The sequence below is a fragment of the Paralichthys olivaceus genome, chromosome 22, assembly GCF_024713975.1.
Source record: "Paralichthys olivaceus isolate ysfri-2021 chromosome 22, ASM2471397v2, whole genome shotgun sequence".
NCBI lineage: Eukaryota > Metazoa > Chordata > Actinopteri > Pleuronectiformes > Paralichthyidae > Paralichthys > Paralichthys olivaceus.
In genome coordinates this window covers 7,431,890-7,453,695 of record NC_091114.1, presented here as the reverse complement: position 1 = coordinate 7,453,695, position 21,806 = coordinate 7,431,890, and the positions used below count along the sequence as shown (strand labels likewise).

Sequence of the window (21,806 nt, the reverse complement as noted above, 5' to 3'; positions counted from 1 at the left end):
AGAGCGTTTGTCTGTGTGTATAATCATTTTTGTAACCTCTTCAGGTGCTTATCCAGCATAAACACTGACCTTGTCAGGACCAGTAGACTCAACTGGGACCAAAGCCTGGTTCTAATGAGGGATGATGTCATTCCTTAGCTCCTGGTTAAGGTTAGGGTAAGGTATGATTTAGAGTCATGGCACAGGTTCGGGATAAGGTTCTGGTTAGGCTGTCCACAATGAATGGAAGTTAATGAAAAGTCCTGATAGGGATAGTCACACTAATCAGCATGTGCGTGTGTGTTTGTGTAATCATCTCCATGACAGCATACTGAAGTCAGCTTGTGCACACACACCTTCTTGTACATGCACCCACATGCATACTTTGCAAATGTGAAGACACAGCAACATTTGGACACATGAATGGAGTGTGATATTTGTTTTCTATGAATTAAACTATGACAGTGTAGGTGATGATAAAATGTAAAAGTTGCAGACGGGAACTGAACCAGTAACTATTTAAGTCTAGTCTGCAGGTGTGTATGTTTAAATGCACTTGAATCATCGCGGATGAAACTCTGGCATCTGGCTCTCTGACTTCAGCTCTTAGTCACCCCCCCGGTGTACATTCATCTTACGAGGCCTGTGTGAGTGTGTGTTTTGTGAGGAGGCAGACTCTTGCGTCCCTAACACTCCATATATGGTCAACGAGCGGGCCACTTCCCTGCAGAGAGGGCGGATCAGCTGCCAATCACACAGGCCTGTAAAAAACCTCAGCTGTGTTGAGGTCGGACAATCCCCCACCTGTGTGGGAAATCACTGCTGACAGCGGTGGATGCTGGGAGCAGGTTGCCATGGACACTGTCGAGCAGGGACATGTCATGCTCTCTTGGTTGTTTGTTTCGATGTGGTGAAACTGCAGAGGATGAGACAGACAGAACTAAGTCAGACAAGTCGAGCGTGACACGTCCCATCTGTGCCTCAGGCTGCTGGAGTGTGTGAGCTGACACACTCAGACAGGGAACAGGTGTGCTGCTGGCTGGGCTTCAAATCAGGGAAATTGAGGAGCCAGTCGAGACAGACGATGGACTTCTAAGTCAATTCAGCATTTACTAAACAAGACGGCCTCAGAATCCAAAATGTGATGATAGAAAAAAGTTAATGAATACAGAAATTCATTTCATCTGCAGCAGCACAGAAAGACTAGATCTGTTTTTATTTGTCTGGAAGAGAAATCGTTTCATCAAATTTCACACACTCATAGATATCAGTTCCCTAAACACACCTGATGTTTTTTTCATCAAGATCTAGGATATATTGCAATGACAAAGAAAGTGAAAAGAATCCTGGAGCCACACCAAACTTTTATGGGTTCTTCCCTGACTCATACCACATCCTACCACTGATTTTCAAGTTAATCCATCTGGTTGTTGTGTAATATTGCTGATGGACAGGGGAGAAAATATTGGCTTAGGCAAGGGAAGATACACGGGTTTCTAATTCAAGCTCATTCAAGACACTTAAAGCTAGGCTGTGACTTTTAAAAACAACTTCTATTTTGGCCGTGTGGCTCTGTTCATGAGATTCTGTGTAAAAAACCACTGAGTAAACAGGATACAGATAGTCCCTGAGCTAACAGACAAAAACTGAGGATGTACAACATTTTAACACATGAACCCAACAGTCCCCTGTAATTCAATCAAGCTTCCTGAATTTCTTCCATGAAGATTCATAAATTATTCTCTGAAAAATTAATAAAAACAATAAACCAGAGTCTGTGTAGTTGCTGCATTGCTGTGTTTTCCTCTGTTAAGAGAGAAAAAGGCCAGAACCACTAACGTTTGAAAAGAGGCAAAGACAAAAATACGTTTTCCATTAACTCGGTTTATTTTGCAGAGCAGGGACAGACATGATCACGTTATACGAAGTAGAGAATATTACAGTAATAAATACATCATACACCAGTAGAGAACTGACTTACAGGCACTAATTATACAGAAGCAGACACTAGCTGTTTTTACAGTATAATACAACAGTAGGTGAGGAGAAACGTTTTGTTACTTCACTGTTTGATTTCTGAAGAAAAGATAATAAAGTGCACAGAGTAGTTTGATTTATACATAAAAGCTTTTTTTCAAAACACTGCAAGTGAAATCGAACAGGGATTTTTTCTTCCTATTTGAGAAAGTGTAATATGGACGCCATGTTTTGTTTAGTGTTACTGCATAATGACTTAAATGTGTGTCAGTGGTGATTTCTGGATGGATTCCACCAACTATGTTTCCAAAAAAGCATCACGAGAAGCATTCACATATAAATACTTGTGAGAAGAAGCTGTTGTGTTATGATTGTGGGTGTGGAGCCTTTGCATCTCTGTATTTGTTTTGTTTGTGTTGTGGTATAGTGTCGCAAAGTTGTGTTTGTGACACAGATGTATGAGCACATAATAAAAACAAGGCAGCAACTAGTCACTAGCATTTGTTCACTGTTTTGTTTTTGTGTGACTGTTTGTCAGGAATCTTGTTTACGCTGAAAAACAAGCTTTGCCCCACAGTAATATGTAGAAAGAATATGCTCATGCCTCTGATGGTGATGTGATTTTTTTTTGTCTTGTGACTAAAAACGCACCTATAATGGCTGAGTGCATACTTACGGATACTTATTACACAACAATAGAGGCCATGCATGAAGAAATGCTCCATGTCAACTGCGTCTCCGTCAGAGAATCAGTCAAGATGTTAGAACTGATAAAAGTTGAGTACAGATACAATCAACAGAGGGAACAAAGACACGAGGTGGAACAAGACATGATGTGACTCAGCTGGAAAAATATCTAACTGCTGCCAGAAATTAGTTAAACCGACAAATCTTACAAATCTTTAATAAGATTCCTCGAAATGTACCAGTGGAGCAAAATTGGAAAACTGGCGCCCCCAATCAGGCAAATGTCTGAACTCGTTCTCTGTACTGCTGAAGAAAGATGTCTAACTAACTAAAACAAACGAAAACCCTGATATGTACACTAACATACAGTTACAACAACACACACACAATCATTCAATATATACACACACACGCACATTGACTACCCGACAGAACAAACAAACACACAAGCAGTTATAACCAGCTTCATTTAAATATCGCCTCTAACAGATATTTTTAAATTTTTACAGTATTTACAAGGCAAGTTTGCATATTCAGCATTGAACAGCAGAAGGAATTAACAATGTGTGTGTGCGTCTGTGTGTGTGTGTGTGTGTGTGTGTTCCTCAGACCTCCACAGCAGGGTCTGAACCCAATCCCTGAGCCTGCAGAGCCTCCTCTCTCTTCATCTTCGGTTTCTCCGTCCGCGTGTGCCACACCAGCACCTACAAAGTGTTTGAAAACTAACATGTTAAACACACCTGAAAAACATATCACGTGCCCACTCGTGTAAACTGGGAGTGCACGTGCTGGTGTGAACAGTAATTGCTCGAATAATATCCATGAAAGCAGTCGCATCAATAGAAAATGCAGAATTTAACTGCACAAGAGCTGTTAGCAAAGACAACAGGGTCAGAAATGCTTGTAGCTGATTATTCATGATGCGCTCTACACTCATAACCAAGGCTAATGCTGGTTGTCACATGTGATTGGAACCTGACGAATCAGCGAAGGTTATGTTGTGACCGAAAAGACCCAATCAGCAAGAAGCTGTGAGCGCCAACAAGAGGTGAGGCGTTTTCGAACGTAATAGTGTGGGTGTAGCCGAAATATCTGAATTTGGTTCCTCATACCTTCGAGCAGTTGTCCGCTTTGGGCTCCAGCTCATCCATGGTAACCAATCCCTGAAGAAAGCTGCTTTCGAGGAAACCCATTGGTGCCTCTCCATCGAAACAAGCCTCTGGATTGGCCAGGACCAGTTTGAGGGACACAGCAAATCCAGCCATGTCCATGGGGAAGGGGCGACTGGGACGCCAGCCGGTGTGGAAGCGAACCACCTGAGCAGAATTAACACAAAACACAAATTAGAAAGGGATCCTTCTCTTCCACCATTGACAAACTAGAGATAGGAAAGCACTCACTTTTCCTCCTTCAACCACTGGCCTCTCATATTTCATCCCTCCGACCAGCCCCACAGGCCACACAGACACTCGCTGGGTACTCCTCATCTGAGACGAGACAACAAGATATTTTTCTCATTTACTAACGGGACATTTTAAACGCACACGCATAGCGTCACAGCATTAAACTTTGTAGACATCACGAACACAATTGCAACATCCACCTCTTCAAATATCGGTAGGCTGTACGTGTTATCGTCATCAGCGAAGTAAACCACTCCCTGCTGGTTATCTCCGCCTGGCTGAGCCCTTCTGTCCTCTCTGAGCCACCGTAGACCCTCATTCCTCTGCTCGACTCCACGGGGCTTCAGCCAGCTGGGGTCGCCCTGAGGAGCAGATTCAAAAACAAAAAAGACAATAATGTTATGTGACAGATTGATTTTTGACTCTACAATTCACCTGACTCTGCCCACCTCCTGGAGTTTGCGGTCCTTGGCAGTGGGCATGTGTAAGTGTGTGAAGGTCAGGCCGCTCTTCACCAGGAGGTCTGTCACCAGCGGCGTCTTATGAGGCGAGTCTTCCACCACAATCCAGTGGAGCTGAGGAACGTGGAGGAACGTCTGGGACAAACGAGTAAGCTCAGCTTTCTGTACCAGCCTGGAAAGACAGAACATTAAAAGGAGGGTGTGTTTGTGCGTGAAGGGGGATGTATAGTAGCAAGAGGAGGGGGAGATTGGGGAAAAGAGGGCTACCTTGCGTATGTTGGGGTGATTACAAAGATGGTGGGCAGAGAGGGCTTGACTGCCTGTTTCTGGGGCTGTTTGGTCGCCTCCGACTTCCTCATCTGCTCCTGAAGACGGTGCAGCTCCCCCCGCAGCCGAGATATGGTACGGTCTTTGGGCAGGTCATGCTCCGTGCAGTCGCAGCGTTGACCTGCACAGCATCGGGGGGGTGAAAACGGATGAAGGCAGAGGGCATTTTCAATATTCTAGACTTTTACTTGTAGCCTGGGGGAGGATCAGCCGTGCATCGTGAGTGTTTTACCAAAAGGTAACGGTGTCTGTTTACTGAGTGATCTGATCACAAGTGACGAGTTTTTAACCAGTTTTAATTAACAGATGTGTCTGTTGATGTGTATGTGCGTGCATGCGTTTGTGTGTTCGTGCGTGTCGGCCTCAGCAAAAGGGATGAGAAGCTGAGTTGGGAGGGGCTGATGGAAGGGAAGAATCCACGGATGTAAAATGACGACATTTTAAAATAGGATCAATCATGGTGATGAATGAATCAACGTATAGAACTGAGAAGTGTAAAAATATGAGTGATTCATTGCGACACTGTAGCAGGTCACAGGACCTCAGCTGAGGAGGCGTGATGGGCTCTCATTGGGTCTGGACGTTTACTTAACGCTGAGCACTTAGAGTAATAGACTACCAGGCCTGAACGCGGTCTGTGAGCCGACCACTCACCCAGCTGCATCAGTGCATAGACGAGGCCCAGGAGGGAGACCATGAAGTAGAGCACGAACACCGTCTTCAGCTTCAGCTTCATCCTTGTTGCCATGGTGATCAGCTGAAAGGAGGACAGTAATGGACGTGTTAAAACATCGTGAATCAAATTGTGTTACTCTCAAAGGATTATTGGATTATATTTCTATTTAATTATCGGCTCTCTGTTTTTAGCATTTGGAGATTGCAATGATGGGAACAGTCTGATTCTCGTCCAGCACTCAGCACTTTGCTAACGCGCTAAGACGGCTAATGTCCCTGCTCAACAACATTACGTTTCCTGTCACGACGAGTGCAAAACGTTCAATCTCAAAATGTAAAGGTTTCCGTGCGCTGTTACCGAGAAGACGTGATAACCCCTCGAACATGAGGATACACCAGTGCAAGCTAAGCTATGTTAGCCTAACAAACAAGTTTTCACAGGAAATAACTCGGCGGTTGTTTTCATGAGCTCACCAGCGGCGGGAATTCGTGGAAGACGAGAACGAGCGGCTTGAATCATGAGCTGAGGAGTTCATGTCATGTTGGACAGATGGAAGCAGAAGCACCTCAGTGCATCACAGCGTCCATTCATTCCGTTTAGCTAGGACACAAATATACCAACATCTTCCGGTTGCGGTGCACCGCTGTAAGGAGTCCCCTCGGTTCGTAGGCTATCCCTAATAGTTCCACATAAATTCAAACTGACTCGGCAGGAGAGATTTTCTAGTAGTTTTCCTTACATTTCATAATTTATAAAGATTAAAATACACATTTTTACAGTCGCAAACTCATGATTATCCTATATATGAGATTTTGAAGGTATATATGTATTTTTTTTCATTTAGCGAAGATGAAAATATACGATTGTCTCTAATGTTCCTAATTTACATTAATTTCACGACATTTTATTGCTTCCGTGCATATTCATCTGTTTAAAATGTAAACTCATTCATCACACGTAAAAAAAACAAAAGGGCATCTCTTGAAAAGTCAAACAACTTTCCTTTATTTGTAACATACAAATAAAACACTGACAAGGCAGAATGACTTTCTTTTCCCTTTCATTATCGTTTATGGACAAGACTTTTTAAACACTCACTCTCAATCATGGAAGGTTTTTGTTTTTTTTTAAACATGTTTAAAAAAGTGTTTTACTTGTAAAAGGCCAAGAAATGAAAATGAATATGGATTCACAACAGCTTATATATATGTATATATATACATAGAGAAAAGACCGGTAGATAGATCTCTAATTTTGTGAGGGTATGTAACCATTTTCCAAAATAAAACTTCTCAGTGACTTTGAAATAAACTAGCAACGTTTAGGCTCATTTATCAAGTTAGGATATTTTCACAAATGTATTTCTGGTTCAAGCGAGCCATCTTTTATTTTTTACACAGCCCACTTATCTGGATTGAATGTAACCACAGAGCACGGATCCAGGTTCAGTTCAAACTTTGTGTCATAATTTCTTTCAAGCCATTTCACATCTCCAAGAACTTCTTCCTTTACTTTATCACAAGTTATGCAAGAACTAAACTCATCTCGTGAACAGTAGTGTTATTATTTTCTTAGTTGTGTAGCAACTCGTAAACTTTGATGGTTTTAAAAATCAGAATTAATTTAAACAAGGTACACATAAATTGACTCTAGGTCCGAGCTGCGGCCAATTCAATCCAGCTAACACCAAACTGACAACATGGCTGTTAAAGTAAAACAGATGAGGTTTGATTACGTTTGATTAACCTGAGAGAGACTGTCAGTCGGTTATAAACTACCACTATGTACAACATCCTTTTTTTACTGTAACCTATGTGGTACAAAAAAAATGAATTACTGTACTTATCAGAAGGCAGTCTAGAACAAAAACAAGCAATATATTGTTTAATTGTTTTTCTTGTTCATGATCGGAGTTCAAACAAGCATGAAACACCAACATGTTGTCTACAGGTGCAGAATATTTTTATATGACTATTTTATTGTCTCCACCAGGTTTGAAACAAGCACAAACGTTCACCTCAGGTTCCAGACTTCGTACTTCACAAGGGTTTTTTGTTGTTGCGTAATGTATTTTAGTATTTCGTTCTCAACATACTAACCAGGCAATAATCTGTATGAAATCTCAAGTGGTCAATGATTAGACCAGTTTTAAAAACATCTCAAACCGTATCTAGTTAAGGCTCTCTCAGCCACATCAGACGGATGAATATTCCCATCCTCTGTAGTGTAAAGAAACATCTTTTCACTCTTCCAGCCCACACGTAAAGTCCTCGCAAACTGAATACAGTTCTGAAATTAAAGGGTTTTACTTATTTTTTTTTAAATGGAGGCCTTTAACCCAGCTGACAGGCGCTTGAAACTGTCCAAAAATACCCTGAAGGTTCTGTAAACAGATATGGAATCGACAAGGTTGAAGTGGTTACAGCAGCCTTTCTGGGTTGACTAGTGAATCCAAAATCCTCAGTGGAACTCCTACACCGCACATCTCAGCAGCTGTACAGTAAAACTCCACTCAATGCTAAGATGCTCATACCCCAGCATTACCTTTCAATTTCACTCAATCAGCCCTTTCACATACGTCTAACATGCACAGGTTTGTATGAGACATTACAGTAATGCTAAAAAGAACCAGATGAGGACTTTAGGTGCAGGTTTAAACAGTGCAGCTACCCTTCAGAGGCAGCATCACTGTTGTGGAATCCACGTTAACTATCAGTTCTGTTTAACTTCTTTAAAATCTTGTCATGCAAGCTAATGACAGTGGGCTGGGAAAACACGTCACGATTGAGGTAAAGAGAAGAATAATGACCATAAGAACAGCTTCAGTGCTCTGCGATTACTTCTATCATCCGTCTACTCATCCAGCCTTCTGTGCTCCTTAATCCAAGGAAAACAGCATCCATCCCCTTCCATGAAATGAAGTGGTGACTATCGATTCTCATCCACGTTAAAGCAATATGATTCGCTCATGCTAACAAAATATATAAGAAGGGATGGAAGATGGTTTTAGTAGTTTTTTTTAAATACAGCTAAAAGTAGCATCAGCATCAACTTGTTTATCATCAGTACCTCTTGGAAACAAAGCGAACTAAGCGGCAAACAGGAGAAATGCAACTGTACAAAGGTGACTCAAGATGAGAGCAAGCTTAACACATCTGCCGTCATCCATTAGCACCTTTAGGACACGGGAGGGAGGACAGAGAGGCACAATGAAGAGGAGGTGGTAGAGAAGCATGGGATTATTTTTAACAGAACTGAAAATGTGGCAACAGGAAGTGAATCTCCCAGGAAAAGATGGTGGGGGATAAAGGGTAAAAAAGTAAATTTTTCAACCCATGTCCTTGATTATGAAATATGAGAGCTTAAAGCATTATTTACTTTGTGGGTTGGATGCAAATTCACCACAACAAATGAAAAATTAAAGGTTTTTTTTCCTCAGTCATTGGGAGAAAGAAGTGGTGTCAAAAAAAGGCAATCTTGAACATCTTGTCTCATAAGTTATAAAAAAATAAAAGCAGGGGAGATGTCTATACATTTAGTTATCACCCAAAGAGAGAAGGTGGTTCGTGCTAATTGGGTAGTGTAACCATGTGATAGTAGCATTGTGGGCAAATATGCTTTTGCTAAAATAAAATGTAACAAACCATATTAGCATATTATTCGTGTTAGAATACAACGGAGGCTTCTGAGACTGTTTTCAAGGGCTTGATGATGCTTCTCACTCACGACAGCCGCGAAAAAGACAAAGAAAACCAATACATCCTGGTGAAAACGTGGTGTCATATACGTAGAATACACGAGTATGTCAAGAGAGTTTGTGGTGATAAGAGTCGAGACTGGTTGGGGTGGGTGTGTGTGTGTGTGTGTGTGTGTGTGTGTGTGTGTGTGTGTGGTGTGTTTGTGTTATGTGAAACCATGTAATTTCCATAGCAGAGTTAATACATCACTTCCTGCCTCTGTCTGCAGCACCCGGCTGCTCTTATTCTCGCCTGAATAATGTGGAGGATTTGTTGCTGTTGGGAATGTGCAGAGAACCTCCCACTGTGTTGTACATGTGTGAAAGGCAAACTGTGGGTAAACACCGTAGCCAATTCTTTGAATTTTACCCGCAGGTCATGTCTGAAAATAGGAGATGAGAGCAAGATGGCATGAGGTTAACTGTGGCTTGTGAAATAAAGTCGGCAAACAGCTTTTTTTTTTCTTGATTGGGAACTACTGATAATCATTAAGTGGGAGAGAAAAGATGAATTGGACATTGAACCAAGAAGTAGAAAACGACAAACAGGAGCTATGTGTGAAAGCTCACACTGCATTCTGCCTTTGTAGCGGGAAACAAAGAGACATGTGAATCTCAATGTGACATCAACATCTGTAGCCAGGTATTCCACCATCTGTTCATTTTAAACGGCCGTAGAGATGACCATTCAAACTCAAAATGTTTGCAGAATAGCAGGCAGCTCAAGCTTTCACACACAGCCTTGAAAGTTGCTGGCTTTTTAAACCAATCAGAAAAGGTGTAACTGGAGTCGAATCAGTGGCAGCAGCCACCGCAGTGCCCCCCCCCGTGGGTGTGTCCCGCCGATGCCTCGCCGTGTTTGGTCCGCCGGCTCAGGATCTCATAAGAGCAGTCGTCACCACAGCAACCGGACATGCTCGGCGAAGTTTCGTCGATCTCAAACCTATAAAAAGGTGACATGAGAGGGGTTATGTTACTAAGGATGAAGGAGGCCGAAGAGGTAACGTGAAAGGGGAAGAGTGATATTTCAGCATATGAGCCTCATGTATACATGAAGACAGCCATCAACACTTACTACAAACTACTACTGCTGAATAACAAGAAATGGTGCAAGGTGTGCAATTAAACATGCGCTCAATCGATTCCAGTGTAGCATTTCCAAAATTAAGTTTCAGCTTTGTGTTTTGGTACAAATAAATGTACAGTTACACCCATACTCCTCAGGTTGTGTACCACTGAGGTTTTGACCTGTTGCATATATCTCCATTTTATTACAGCCACCCTTGGTTTTGTCTTTTATTTATATATGAACAGATATTTTCATTGCAGATTGATGTTAGATGTTAGAAAAATGAAAGGCATGGCACGGTCTTTTTTCTTTTTTTAAGCTCTTATGGAGTCAGTATACTTACTGTAAAGCATCTCTGAAGAACTGGTAAGCCCCATGGTTGTGTTTGAAAACTGTCAACATCACTTTCTTCATCTGTGTACTGGACAGAGAGCACGAGAGCAGAAAAATAGAGAAAGTAAATATAGTTTGGTGAGGCTTTTCAAACTGATACGAGCCTCAGAGGTAATTGAAAAGACATGAAACACATCTCTACACATTAAATCACTCATCCAGTTTCAAAAGAAAAAGCATCCCCACACCACACCATCTAATTTTCACACTGCCATTAGGGTAGCTGTAGTTTTTACCTGTTAGCAATGAGCTGTAGTATCTGGATTAGGAACTTGCCGAGTCCTTTCCTCCGCACTCTGCTCTCTAACTGCACCTCATAGCTGCAGAATCGAGCAAAAGGTTTAAGTTCTGATAGACTTGTCCTGAAATCTAGAAACTTGCGGAATAGGAGCTTACCAATATAAAACCTCCTCCCCGCACTCCACATCGAATCGGAAGTGAGAGAAGGCCACAGGGGCGGAGTCGCCGTCACGGGCCAGCAGGTACCACGCCCTCTCGTCGTTCATCTCCTCCCTCTTTTCCCTCTCCTTCCACCCCCACTCGCTCTGCTCGTACCTACGGCGCAGCAGAAAGAAAACTTGTCGACCCAAACATGACCTGCGCTCCTAATTGTTCCCTCGCATTTCTCGGCATCATCAGCTCAGAAAGGAACCAATTTCAAAATTGAAGAAATTGATGTTGAAACGTACTGTGTGCCATTTGTTAAATTAACCCTAACCCTTCTGGCACAGCGAGAGCAGATAAATTGTGGTAATTTCTCTGCCTGATCTCAAATTTGTCTGCATTACTTGTGCTCTCCTTTCCTCAGGCTCCTCGTTGTGTATGATCTAATTCCTACTCATATTAAAAAACAGATCCACATCTCACTCTGCCCCTGTTTGATGTCACTTTACAATTCTGCTCCACACTTTGAATTTCTGGCTTGTCTGCACTTCTTCCCAGCTCTAATCTACAATGCATATCTATGCGAGTCTGTCCATTCATCTCTGGAAACAATTTGGTTCGTGAACTACACTTATAACTACAACAAGACAGAATGGGCTTCTTACAGTGTCTGCATGTTGGCTCTGGTGAGTTCGAAGGCCCACTCCACAGACAGTGGGTTGAGGGTGGTCACTCGCTTACACTCTATCTGCAGGTTCAGCCTAGACAAGAGGACAACAAGGTCATCAGCATTAAGAATGTGTGAAAAATGTGTGCACAGTGGGAGGGAGACAGAAAACCACCAGCAGACCAACTGTCTCCTCCATGTGGCAAATGAAACAAGTATGTATTTCATGAAATTCTAAATGAGTCCTTTGTAGCCATACAAAGCAATGCGTACCCGTTTCTGTCGTATTTTTTGAAAGCTGGGAAGGCAGCCAGTGGATCATCCAGCTGTGAGAAGAAGAAGCAAAATTTTCTTAAGAGGCTTTCATAACACAAACTTCAAAAAGTCTTTCCCCTTCTAAGATTTAGTTTTGATAGATTGAGCTCCATAAAATGAATGATCCCGTCAGGAGCAACTTGTAAACATCTTTGAGTTCTGATCTGGACAGAGGAATCTAAAGTGTTTTTTTATGGTTTTCTGAAATTTTATTCACAAACCATCCATCATGAATACCACCTATCCTTTAAAGGGTACAGGGAGGCTGGAGAAAATCCTAGCTGACATCGCACGTGAGGTGGGTTACATCCTGGACGGGTCGAAAACGTATCGCAGGGCTAACATAAGCTGCTTTCAAACCTGCACAGAACTCTGCATAATTTCTGGACACTCTCCGGATGGTCTGTATTTGAGCATGCAACTGCCCAAGTGTGAGCCACTGGACTTTGGCCAGCCCCCTGGTAAAACTTCTGGAGATTTTCCAAAAGAGCCGATGTGCAAACACATTATGAGATCCTCCACGGGATTCACCACAAGTGAGCGGTTGGCTGATGAAGTTTCTGACATGGGACAGATGCAAAACATAAGGAATACAAATATCTCTGCACGAAAAAGAAGCGCCTGCTGATGCTGTGTAGATTTCTGTGTTGTATTGAAAGCATCTGACTGACAGGGGAATCTCCTGCTGCTTTGGTCATGTGTGAATGTGTATGAAAACAAACCAGCATTTGAACAAGCAATGTTCTTGCTGTGAGGTAATGAATCATTCATTACTTTAATCATTATTCATGTTCTCAAATAAAACTCTTAATTTCATTGAAAGCATGAATTCACAAAGAGTTACAGTGAAAGAGACTAGAACTATGTGGATCCTAAATTCCCCAACTGTGGCTCATACAGGCAGAGAAATAACAGAGCTATTAGAGTTACGGGGCCTTTAGTCAGTCATAACTAGCATCCACAAAGTCAGGTTTTCCTTGGCCCAGAGAGTATAAATTATCTCAAATTAAGAATACCTCTTTTCTTGTATCATGAGACACTGAGGCCCAGAGGTCCAGACACTCAAACAACCACATACTTTCCAGTGATATTCTGCAGGTTACTAAGTTCTGCTGTTGTCTGAAAACATTTTGTTCATGCTCAAGGTAACTGCCCACCTACTGAAATTAAATGTTTTGGTTTTCAATATCCTTATAATTTAATAACCATTTTACCATCTTAAAAAGCTGGATGATTACAATGTTCATTTAGATATTTTTCTAATATTGAATGGCTTCAAATAATTACAATTTAAGTACAACTGAAAGATCTAGCAAAATAAAATGTCTCACTGTTGTGCATTACATAAAACAAAACTAATCTAAAAGAAACCTTTTATTTGATAGAAAACTATTTTAAAACAATTTTCAAGATAGTATAATGGTTCAGATATCACATTTTGAGGAGACCCTGGGCTTTCAGGTTAACAGTTCTGTAACTTTTTGGTTCCAGATCCTGATAACTCAGGGAAATCAGGTCAGCAGGTAGCATCATGTGGAGAAGCAGCAACAGCTATCTAACAAAATAAATATCTGTTCAGGCATCATATTTATTTATTTATTCATTTGAATGTGACATCCCTGCTTTTGACTTTTAGATACAAATCTCATCAACACTAAACGGAAGCTTAAATTTGGTGTTCCTCTGAGCCCCCAGGCCTGATGACTGATCCATCCACACTTCTGTTTCATTTAAAGACTAAGTAGAACCTACAAAGATCACGATTTCTTTGGCTTTTTGTAAGCAATGAATGTGCCATTTGTTAATTTCAAACAACAGCCCAAGTCCAAATGTGTTACTGTTGGCAACAGCATAAACAAAAATGAAAGTTACTTGGGGTGAATTTCTTGCATTCCTTCTCTGTTGGCACATCGACAGGGGGGGGGACAGGAGCCAGAGAGCGAGAACAGCACAAAACAGTAAGTGGCCCATTTTGGGACAAAGTGACACAGAAAAGTTGCAGTGAGCCTGGGCCAGCCTGTTCTGTTGAGAGCTTGTTGAGGAAGTGGCTGCGGCTCAGCTCGAGGAGAGTGTGAGAGCTTTGTTCTCCTCCAGGCTTCAGCACAGCTTACTAATGCTCGAGCCCACCTCCAAGCTGCAGGAGCTGTCTGTCTGCTGTGTGTTCTGTTAGATGGGCAGGATTTAATATTGCCTATTAATTATGCATTGAGAAACATATGGCACTGCATTCTGCTTTTCATTTCAAGAGCACATCAATTATTGGAGTAATTAGGGCAGGGAGGGCACAGTGAAGGTTTTAAATTCTAAAACATCATGTGTTAGAGGGCCATGTGGTGGTGTCTTTATGTCAAGCATAACAGATACAAAGAGTGCTTTTATTTTTCTAGATAATGCATTGTCATTGTCATTATCAACTGGCAGGACAGCACAACCAGAATATTTCTCTCTTTTATTGCAGTAAGAAAGACGTTTACACCCTAACCTCTTATTCTCACACACAAAAAAAGTAATCAAAGTTGATAATAGCTGCCTCTCTGCAACCAAAGTTACCTTATTGGCAGTCTCCACCTTTGCACAGACAGCGTCCATAGCCGCCCTCTCCTCCAGACGCCGGGCCTTCTTCTCCTTTGCTCTGTTGGACTTCCTCTGGACACAAGAAATAAGGAAGAGATGAATATAGTATTAATATGCAGAGATGGAAATACACGTGCAGTACTTTTCAGTAAAGCATCATCTGACCACCTCTCACAGACAGAGTAAATCACTGAATCCTCTTAAAGTCTTATTATATTTCATAACTTAACTGTGATGCAGCTGTTGAAAAGTGCTGATCGCCTTCTTAAGATACAAATATATGAACCAAAGAACCCATAGGATTGCATCCCTGAGATGGTGGACAACCTTTGCAAAGTTAATGACCATACTTGAAATACACATTTAGTGAAATAAATTTCATAAGAGGAATGGGTGCAATAAAAAAGTCAAAATAAAGAAATAAAGTACAGCCATGATCCATTAATATAATTTACTGAGATCTTTTGCTCTTTCTGTCACTTCAATTACTATTTCTCAAGATCAATTCTACATTTTAAACTAATTATTTCCATCTTGGGGCTGTAAATATAATTCAGTATTCCCAGGCTCTGGTTTTGTACGATACAGATCTTCATTGTGTCTTTAGTGTGTAAGTGTGAGAAAATTTGGAATTTCAGCACTGAGGTACAAAAGCATTTTTCACATAAGACATAATTGAAAAACCTGGTGACAAACATCAATGAGCTCAACCCATGACCAATGAAACAAGTCCTGGTTTCAGCCAGTGTTCTACTCGTGTTAACTTCAGTTTTATATTTAATACCATGCATGTAAGGTATTGAGATTTTTACAGCCATAACTTAAGAACAAATTGAAGGTGGGAAATTAGTCCCACCTGGATTCTGCAGCTGTCTTTTATCATTAGTAGAAACTATTAATATGCTTTTTCTGTGTGTGCAGACCTCATTGTAGAACCTGCATCAACATGACAAACACAGACTTTCTGACCCAAGAACACAAAAAGACCTCAAAACCTCAGAACTAGTGCAACCAGATGTATCAAAGCAAAACAAACAAATGTAGAAAGGAATGCATCACTTAACAATGGAAAAGAGAATCTTACTACTATTAAAAGCATGATCTTTCAGTCTATAAAAACTGCAAAATAACAATAGAGAAGACAAAAATAATTCACATCAGGAGCTTTTATGAACAACACTTGTCAATGGGGTGTGAAACACTGGTGTGTTTATACTGTATGGCTGCATATTGCTGTCAGTGTGGGATTATAGTATTGGAAAAATCCTGTGATACTGATACTCTAATTTAACCGGATCCTGGCTTCGTGTCCAGTGCTTGTGTCAGCAATGGTGCAGCTATAATTCACACAAATAACTCTGGCTGCATCAATTTTTTTTGCAACAGCAAGAACACACACTAACAACTGCTGCAAATGTGTTTCTACAGTAAACCAAGATAAATGATTAGCAATCTTTAACTATTGACATCTGTGATTTATAGACAAGATGAACAGTCAATTACAATGAAAACTTGGAAGGATGCAGTATGGGTCAGGAATAGGACCTATTAAAATTAGGTGTGGATCTAGATCAGGGGAAGGATTCAGACTTTTTCTCCTCTTTCTTATGGTGTCTTTTGACAGTTACACTATTTCCCAGGAACCAGGAAAATAATTCAAGGATCTTAATAAAAACCAGGCATATTTAGAGGACAGATGTCTATTAGGGGACTGTTGGAGCATGGCAGAGGTATGAGCTCTACTGAGAGCAATTCTAGTTTAAAAGCTTCCACTGGTGAAATGAACCTGCCTGATGACATATAATACTGCATAGAAATAACCATGTTGCACGTCCGAATTTATACAGGAAGTGGACGTACTTACTCGATGAAATTAGAGCCACCCCCTCCAACATTACAGCAAAGGAGATATTAATCTATGGATATGCCATTTGTTCAATTGGTGTGACTACTATTTCAGTCATAAACAAACTAAATTGATTACAAGACAAGATCTGGGTCAGGATCTGGGTTAGCACAGAGTAATTTTAGATTACTTAGATGATCTACTCAGTCTTTAATCAAGAAAACACACTGAACATTATTGGTCTCCACTCCCTATAATGTGATGCTGTTCTGTTTTACATTGTACATCAACTACATTTGTGTTCATACAAAAAAATAAATAATTTGAAGATGTTACCCCATGACCAGACAAACTTTCTAGATTATGGGAAAGTAATTACAACCAAATTGCATTACTGTGACTCAGAAAGCCAATCTATTCACAGCATGTTAATCAAGTTCACAGGGACATGTTTACACTCCTAAATGGAGGCATCATGGACAGACAATGGCTAAAGAAAGAGGGGGGGGGCAGGCAAGTTAGAAAATTAGCTGAATTCCTCAATTAGAACCAGACCTGAACAGAGTTGAGAGAAGGAATGCGGTGAATTGCCAACTGTAGCTGAGAGCATTAATTCAGTACCAAGCACAGAGAGGCTGCAGACTGTGCAAACACGTGGATTGGTTTAAGAGGAGTGAAAGTGGCGGATGAAGTCACGTCTGCTTAAACTTGTGGAAACTAACTCCTAATGAAGGCCTGGTTAGTGCTGAGTATAATGCTAACCCCCACAACCAGCATGGGTGTGTGGTAACCAGGCTGGTTAGCACGGCACAGTTAGTAAAGAAAGATGTGTACACACACACACGTAGAGTTGAGTGGTTAGCATTCACAGCTAGCAAAGCACTCGTCGAGAATGTGGCATTCCGGAGTGGCTACCACAGCTAGCATGCTAACAATGTCACAGCACACGCCGGTGGGAAGTTAACTGTGCACAGCGGCGAGGACAATACTGACACAATGCTAAGAAAATACCAGGTGCAGTGCGCGTGTGTTAGCCGAGGCTAGCTGCTGCTGCTGCTACACAAGGCTGTGTGGAGGTAGCTACACGGCTAGCCAACACCTTGAGCTACATCCATCCACCACGGTCTCTCTTCCTCTCCTTTCCCGTCCTCCCCCCTTTCTTTCCCTTCCTCTCCCTCGCACCTCCATAATTCAGCCTCCCACTCAATAAAAACAACATTTCATTGTGTGTGTGAGCAGAAACAGGAGCAACTCACCCCCATTTTTTTGGCGCTGTGTCTGCTCGGCTCCTCCAGGAGAAACACGCCTCTATTGTCCCCGCGCTCCGCCGCTGCCGAGTTATTAGTATCGTGGCCACAGAGACGAGGGGGCCACAGTCACATTAATATGACAACGGGGGGTGGTGTGCGGCCGATGCTAGCAGGCTAACACACCGAGCGGCGGCGGCGGCGGTGGCCGAGCTCGAATGTTCCGGGAGGAATAAATAAACGAGGATCGGACTGTTTTATTTCGCTTTACTCGGTTGGCGCCAAACAGCGAGCGGCTGAACACACGGTCTGCTCCTCTGCCCCTTTCTCCGCTCCGCCGCGCCGCCTTCACGTGCTCCTCCCCAGCTCAGACTTCTCACAACCCACCGACACCCACGGGCGCTCCAAGGCCGTGACAACACTAGGGCTGCTCTAAAACTAGGTGGGAATCCACATACAGTGAGTAATAATAAATACATAATTCATTAATTAGAGGAAATTGTTGCAGTTCCATTTACAAGTATTCTTGTTTTAAATCAGTCACAGCAATAATACATTTTTATTTTAAAAAGGTCAGCCCTTCTATTGCTGCCCTTTATTTCTTCCAAACCTATACTACGCTTCAGACCGAATAGATACAATACAGGTAGTCATTTATCTTAAAGTCTAATATTTTACCTTTAACTCTAATTGACTGTGTGCACCTTGCTTCCATGTGGAAAAATGTAAAGGTATACTGTGGGGAAGTCACACTTTAGGCCCTGCAGGCACATCATGGCCTCTCGTCATACATACAGCTGAGCTGAGCCACAGCCAATATTTCAACTCATCCTGTTGGAGTGTGACTCCTGTCTGCATTCTTTATCCTCTGTCTGTAAACTTGTAGATATGAAACTCTTTTCTGCATAATGAAGCGAAAGGCCCCCCTCCCACCTCCACACACCTCTAGATCTAGTTTTGTTGTCGGCCCAGTCACCTTTTTAATATTTTGGGTAGTTTATCTTTTAACAATGCCTCACCTTTTACAAGATCACCAAAGGTTCTGTGTTCAAAAGGTAATACGATTAAAAAAAACTCCTTTATTAGTCCCACAACTGGGAAATTTGCAGTATTACAGCAGCAAGAGTCAAAAGACAAGCATGCAATACTAAAGTGTAAGATCTGTAATCTGCAGAAGACTTAAACTCAGCTCTCGGTTTGAATGTAATGGAATAAAAATTAAAATATTTCCCTTTGAAATGTGGTTGAGTAAAAGTACAAAGCCGGAGATAACAAAATATGATTAAGTAAATTGTGCTCACCATAGACTGTACAACATTTACTGGATTAAATGTACTTATATCCCATCATCAGGCCAGAGTACACATGACAGTGAATGAATTCTATTATTATTTCATTAACTCACACATGTTGCACAGTAAAATATTACAGCCAGTCAACATGGAAAACATTTCTCACCCACACGTTTGGTGTGAAGTAGATACGAGTGTCAGTTCAATGTTGTGAGTATTTCCTGTACTTTCACCATGTTGTCTACTGATAACGTCACGTGACACTTGATATTAGAACGATTAATCCAATATAGAAAAGTTATCTGGCAGCGGTGGGATTCGAACCCACGCCTCCGAGGAGACTGGAGCCTTAATCCAGCGCCTTAGACCGCTCGGCCACGCTACCGTGCACAACGACGTTACCTGGTACTCAATATTCCCACAGCAGTTGAACGCGTCATTGTACTTATTATTTTATTATCATTTCTTCCAAATGCCTTACTCTTTGTAGGTCACCCCCCCCCCACTCTAAAATAGGTTCAAACTGAGGTGATGGGATGCAAGACATAATAGTACTGCAAAATAAATTCAGCAGTGCAAATACTTTATAGCTAATATGCAGATAATATACAGATGTGAGAAATATTGTTCATCCTCAAGAAAAGTCAGATAGTAGCATTAATAATAAGAAGAAGAGGAAGCAGAAGAGGAAAAACTCTTTATCTTACATTCACATTGCAATTGACATATGCATGCCATCTAATTGACTACTGCACAAATGTCCTTATCTGTGCATGATTTATTTAGTGACTGCTCTCCTATGGAAAGGCCTACAGTAATTTGAATAGTACACAGTCAGTATGAACATTTAGCACAAAACAAAACAATAAACATTTTATTGCTCAAAAAGCTGATTATTCAAGACAATAGTTGTGTGATATCAGTACCTCTGTTTGCACTGTTTCATATAAGTAATGATGAGGTAATTTATATGCTTTTGGGGATTAATTCGAACTAAGTAATTAGTCTGAGTAAAAGAAAACATTGCAGGAGTATATAATGTACTCTGATTTCCACAACTGAAAACAGAGGCGTCAAATTCAATCATCATGACGGAAAATTATACTTTTTATTGGTGCACAAAAACTGAATCTGACTCTGCTCATTGACATCACAAAGTATATTTATTTTGAATCCAGTAGAAAAAGGTGACAGTGTCCAAATGGTTACAGGTCACGTCCTTGGTATGTTTGGGAACACAAGAACCTATAGCGCATTGTTTTATAATTTTGCAACAATGGGCTTTTAAAATGATGAGTCTTTAGGCCACAAAAATGTAGAAATGCATAAATGAATAAAAATCTAAATTCTCAATCTCAACACATACCTTAGAATACACATCATTTTTTGATGTACAATGAATTTTATTCATAGAAAAGTTCATAAAATTTTGAGAATATGGAGACTAATAGGACATTTGACTGCATTTGCAGGTCTCCTTTGTATTAGCAGTTATTATAAATCCTTAGTTAATGGGTTACAAAGTGGGGTTTTGTGATTTATGATTACATATTTCAGATGTCTGATGTCGACCAAGGTTCTGGTGTAATAAAAAACATTGTGTATTAAACAGTGTATTCATTTTCTCTCTCAGTTTTGCAGGCCTGTGGTCAAAGAGGGTCCCATATCCTGCTCAATGTATGAAATGCTAAAATAAATAAATAAATAAATAAATCAGCTCATAGACTTGAAGCGGTTAGTGGCAGAGACCACTAGGTGGCAATATTGAGTATGAAATGACCCATTTTCTATTGCTGCCCTTTATTTCTTCCAAACCTACAGTTTAGCTTTAGACATAAATGATGAGATAATACAGTAAGAATAGTCCTTTATCATGAAGTCTAATGTTTTACTATTTTCACCCTTGACTCCAAATCTTACAAACAAACTCTAATTGACTGATGAATGAATCTTAAAACACCCTCCACCATTACAGATATCAATGCACCGTCTTTCCTTAAGGAAAAGCAACCTCAAAAATATAAAGGAATACAGTGTGAAAGTCACACTTAAGGCCCCTGCAGGCACATCATGGAGCACATGGTGTGAGGAGAACTAAAGGAGAACTGAACACACACTGAGGACATACACCATGTTTTAATTATTCAACTATAATCTTGAATACAGATACATAGGTATGACAAAATAGATATAGAAACAACACCGAGGATTACCTTTACAACATATAAATAATATAATATTATTATAATGTACACAATAAAATTAAACAATATACAGGAATATTAAAGAAATATAGTGACATTTCTTCAGGATTAAAATTAGCTCACAGATATTTATATTTTACACATTTGATGAATTCTTCAGTAGAGCTGGAATGAATGATAATTAGTGAATTTTCCTCATATCAGCTATCTAAAATATCACTTTTTTCAGTCTATAAAATGTCAGCACATATTGAGGAAAGTAAATGTGATAAAGTTTGACATCATCAGATCCTTTGATGCCTTTTTCTGAACAGCTGAAATAATTGATCATCAAAAATAGCTGAAATCAATCATCTGATCGTCTCATTGACTCAGCTCAGCAACACTGTGTTGAGCAAGAAACAGCTCGAAAACATTGTTCTAGTTTGCTAATTTTATGAACATTGCTTGCAACCATGAATTGATGATATTGCTCCATCAGTTTCTTAGAACCTCACTGTAAAAAATGTTACAATGTGTAGCACCACTCCAATCCACATAAGTGTATTTGGATTTCTGTTCAAAAGAGT

At 40.7% G+C, this 21,806-nt stretch overlaps 2 protein-coding genes and 1 non-coding gene across 4 annotated transcripts; all 3 read right to left on the bottom strand.

The window, feature by feature from the left end:
• Positions 1-1,847: 1,847 nt before the first annotated feature.
• b3gat3 (beta-1,3-glucuronyltransferase 3 (glucuronosyltransferase I)) lies at positions 1,848-6,191 on the bottom strand. Of its 2 annotated transcripts, XM_020095558.2 has the most exons (9): positions 5,984-6,191; positions 5,489-5,591; positions 4,775-4,955; positions 4,496-4,679; positions 4,247-4,408; positions 4,044-4,130; positions 3,756-3,959; positions 3,255-3,347; positions 1,848-2,723 (listed from the first exon to the last, which is right to left on the bottom strand). In XM_020095558.2, the coding sequence occupies exons 2-9, from the start codon at positions 5,580-5,582 to the stop codon at positions 2,718-2,720; spliced, it is 1,011 nt and encodes a 336-aa protein (XP_019951117.1). In that variant the 5' UTR covers positions 5,583-5,591; positions 5,984-6,191; the 3' UTR covers positions 1,848-2,717. The 2 variants fall into 2 exon arrangements, with proteins under 2 accessions (XP_019951117.1, XP_019951116.1); XM_020095557.2 differs by lacking the exon at positions 1,848-2,723 and having other exon boundaries at positions 2,843-3,347.
• A 300-nt stretch (positions 6,192-6,491) lies between these two features.
• Positions 6,492-18,126, bottom strand: naa40 (N-alpha-acetyltransferase 40, NatD catalytic subunit). The gene is made up of 8 exons (XM_020095560.2): positions 17,751-18,126; positions 14,625-14,720; positions 12,033-12,085; positions 11,758-11,853; positions 11,105-11,263; positions 10,945-11,028; positions 10,659-10,736; positions 6,492-10,189 (listed from the first exon to the last, which is right to left on the bottom strand). Exons 1-8 carry the CDS (start codon positions 17,754-17,756, stop codon positions 10,042-10,044), a joined length of 720 nt encoding a protein of 239 aa, XP_019951119.1. The 5' UTR covers positions 17,757-18,126; the 3' UTR covers positions 6,492-10,041.
• Positions 18,127-19,336: 1,210 nt separating this feature from the next.
• On the bottom strand, positions 19,337-19,418 carry trnal-aag (transfer RNA leucine (anticodon AAG)). Its single transcript has one exon. It is a non-coding gene; the product is annotated as a tRNA-Leu (tRNA).
• Between the last annotated feature and the right edge of the window lie 2,388 nt (positions 19,419-21,806).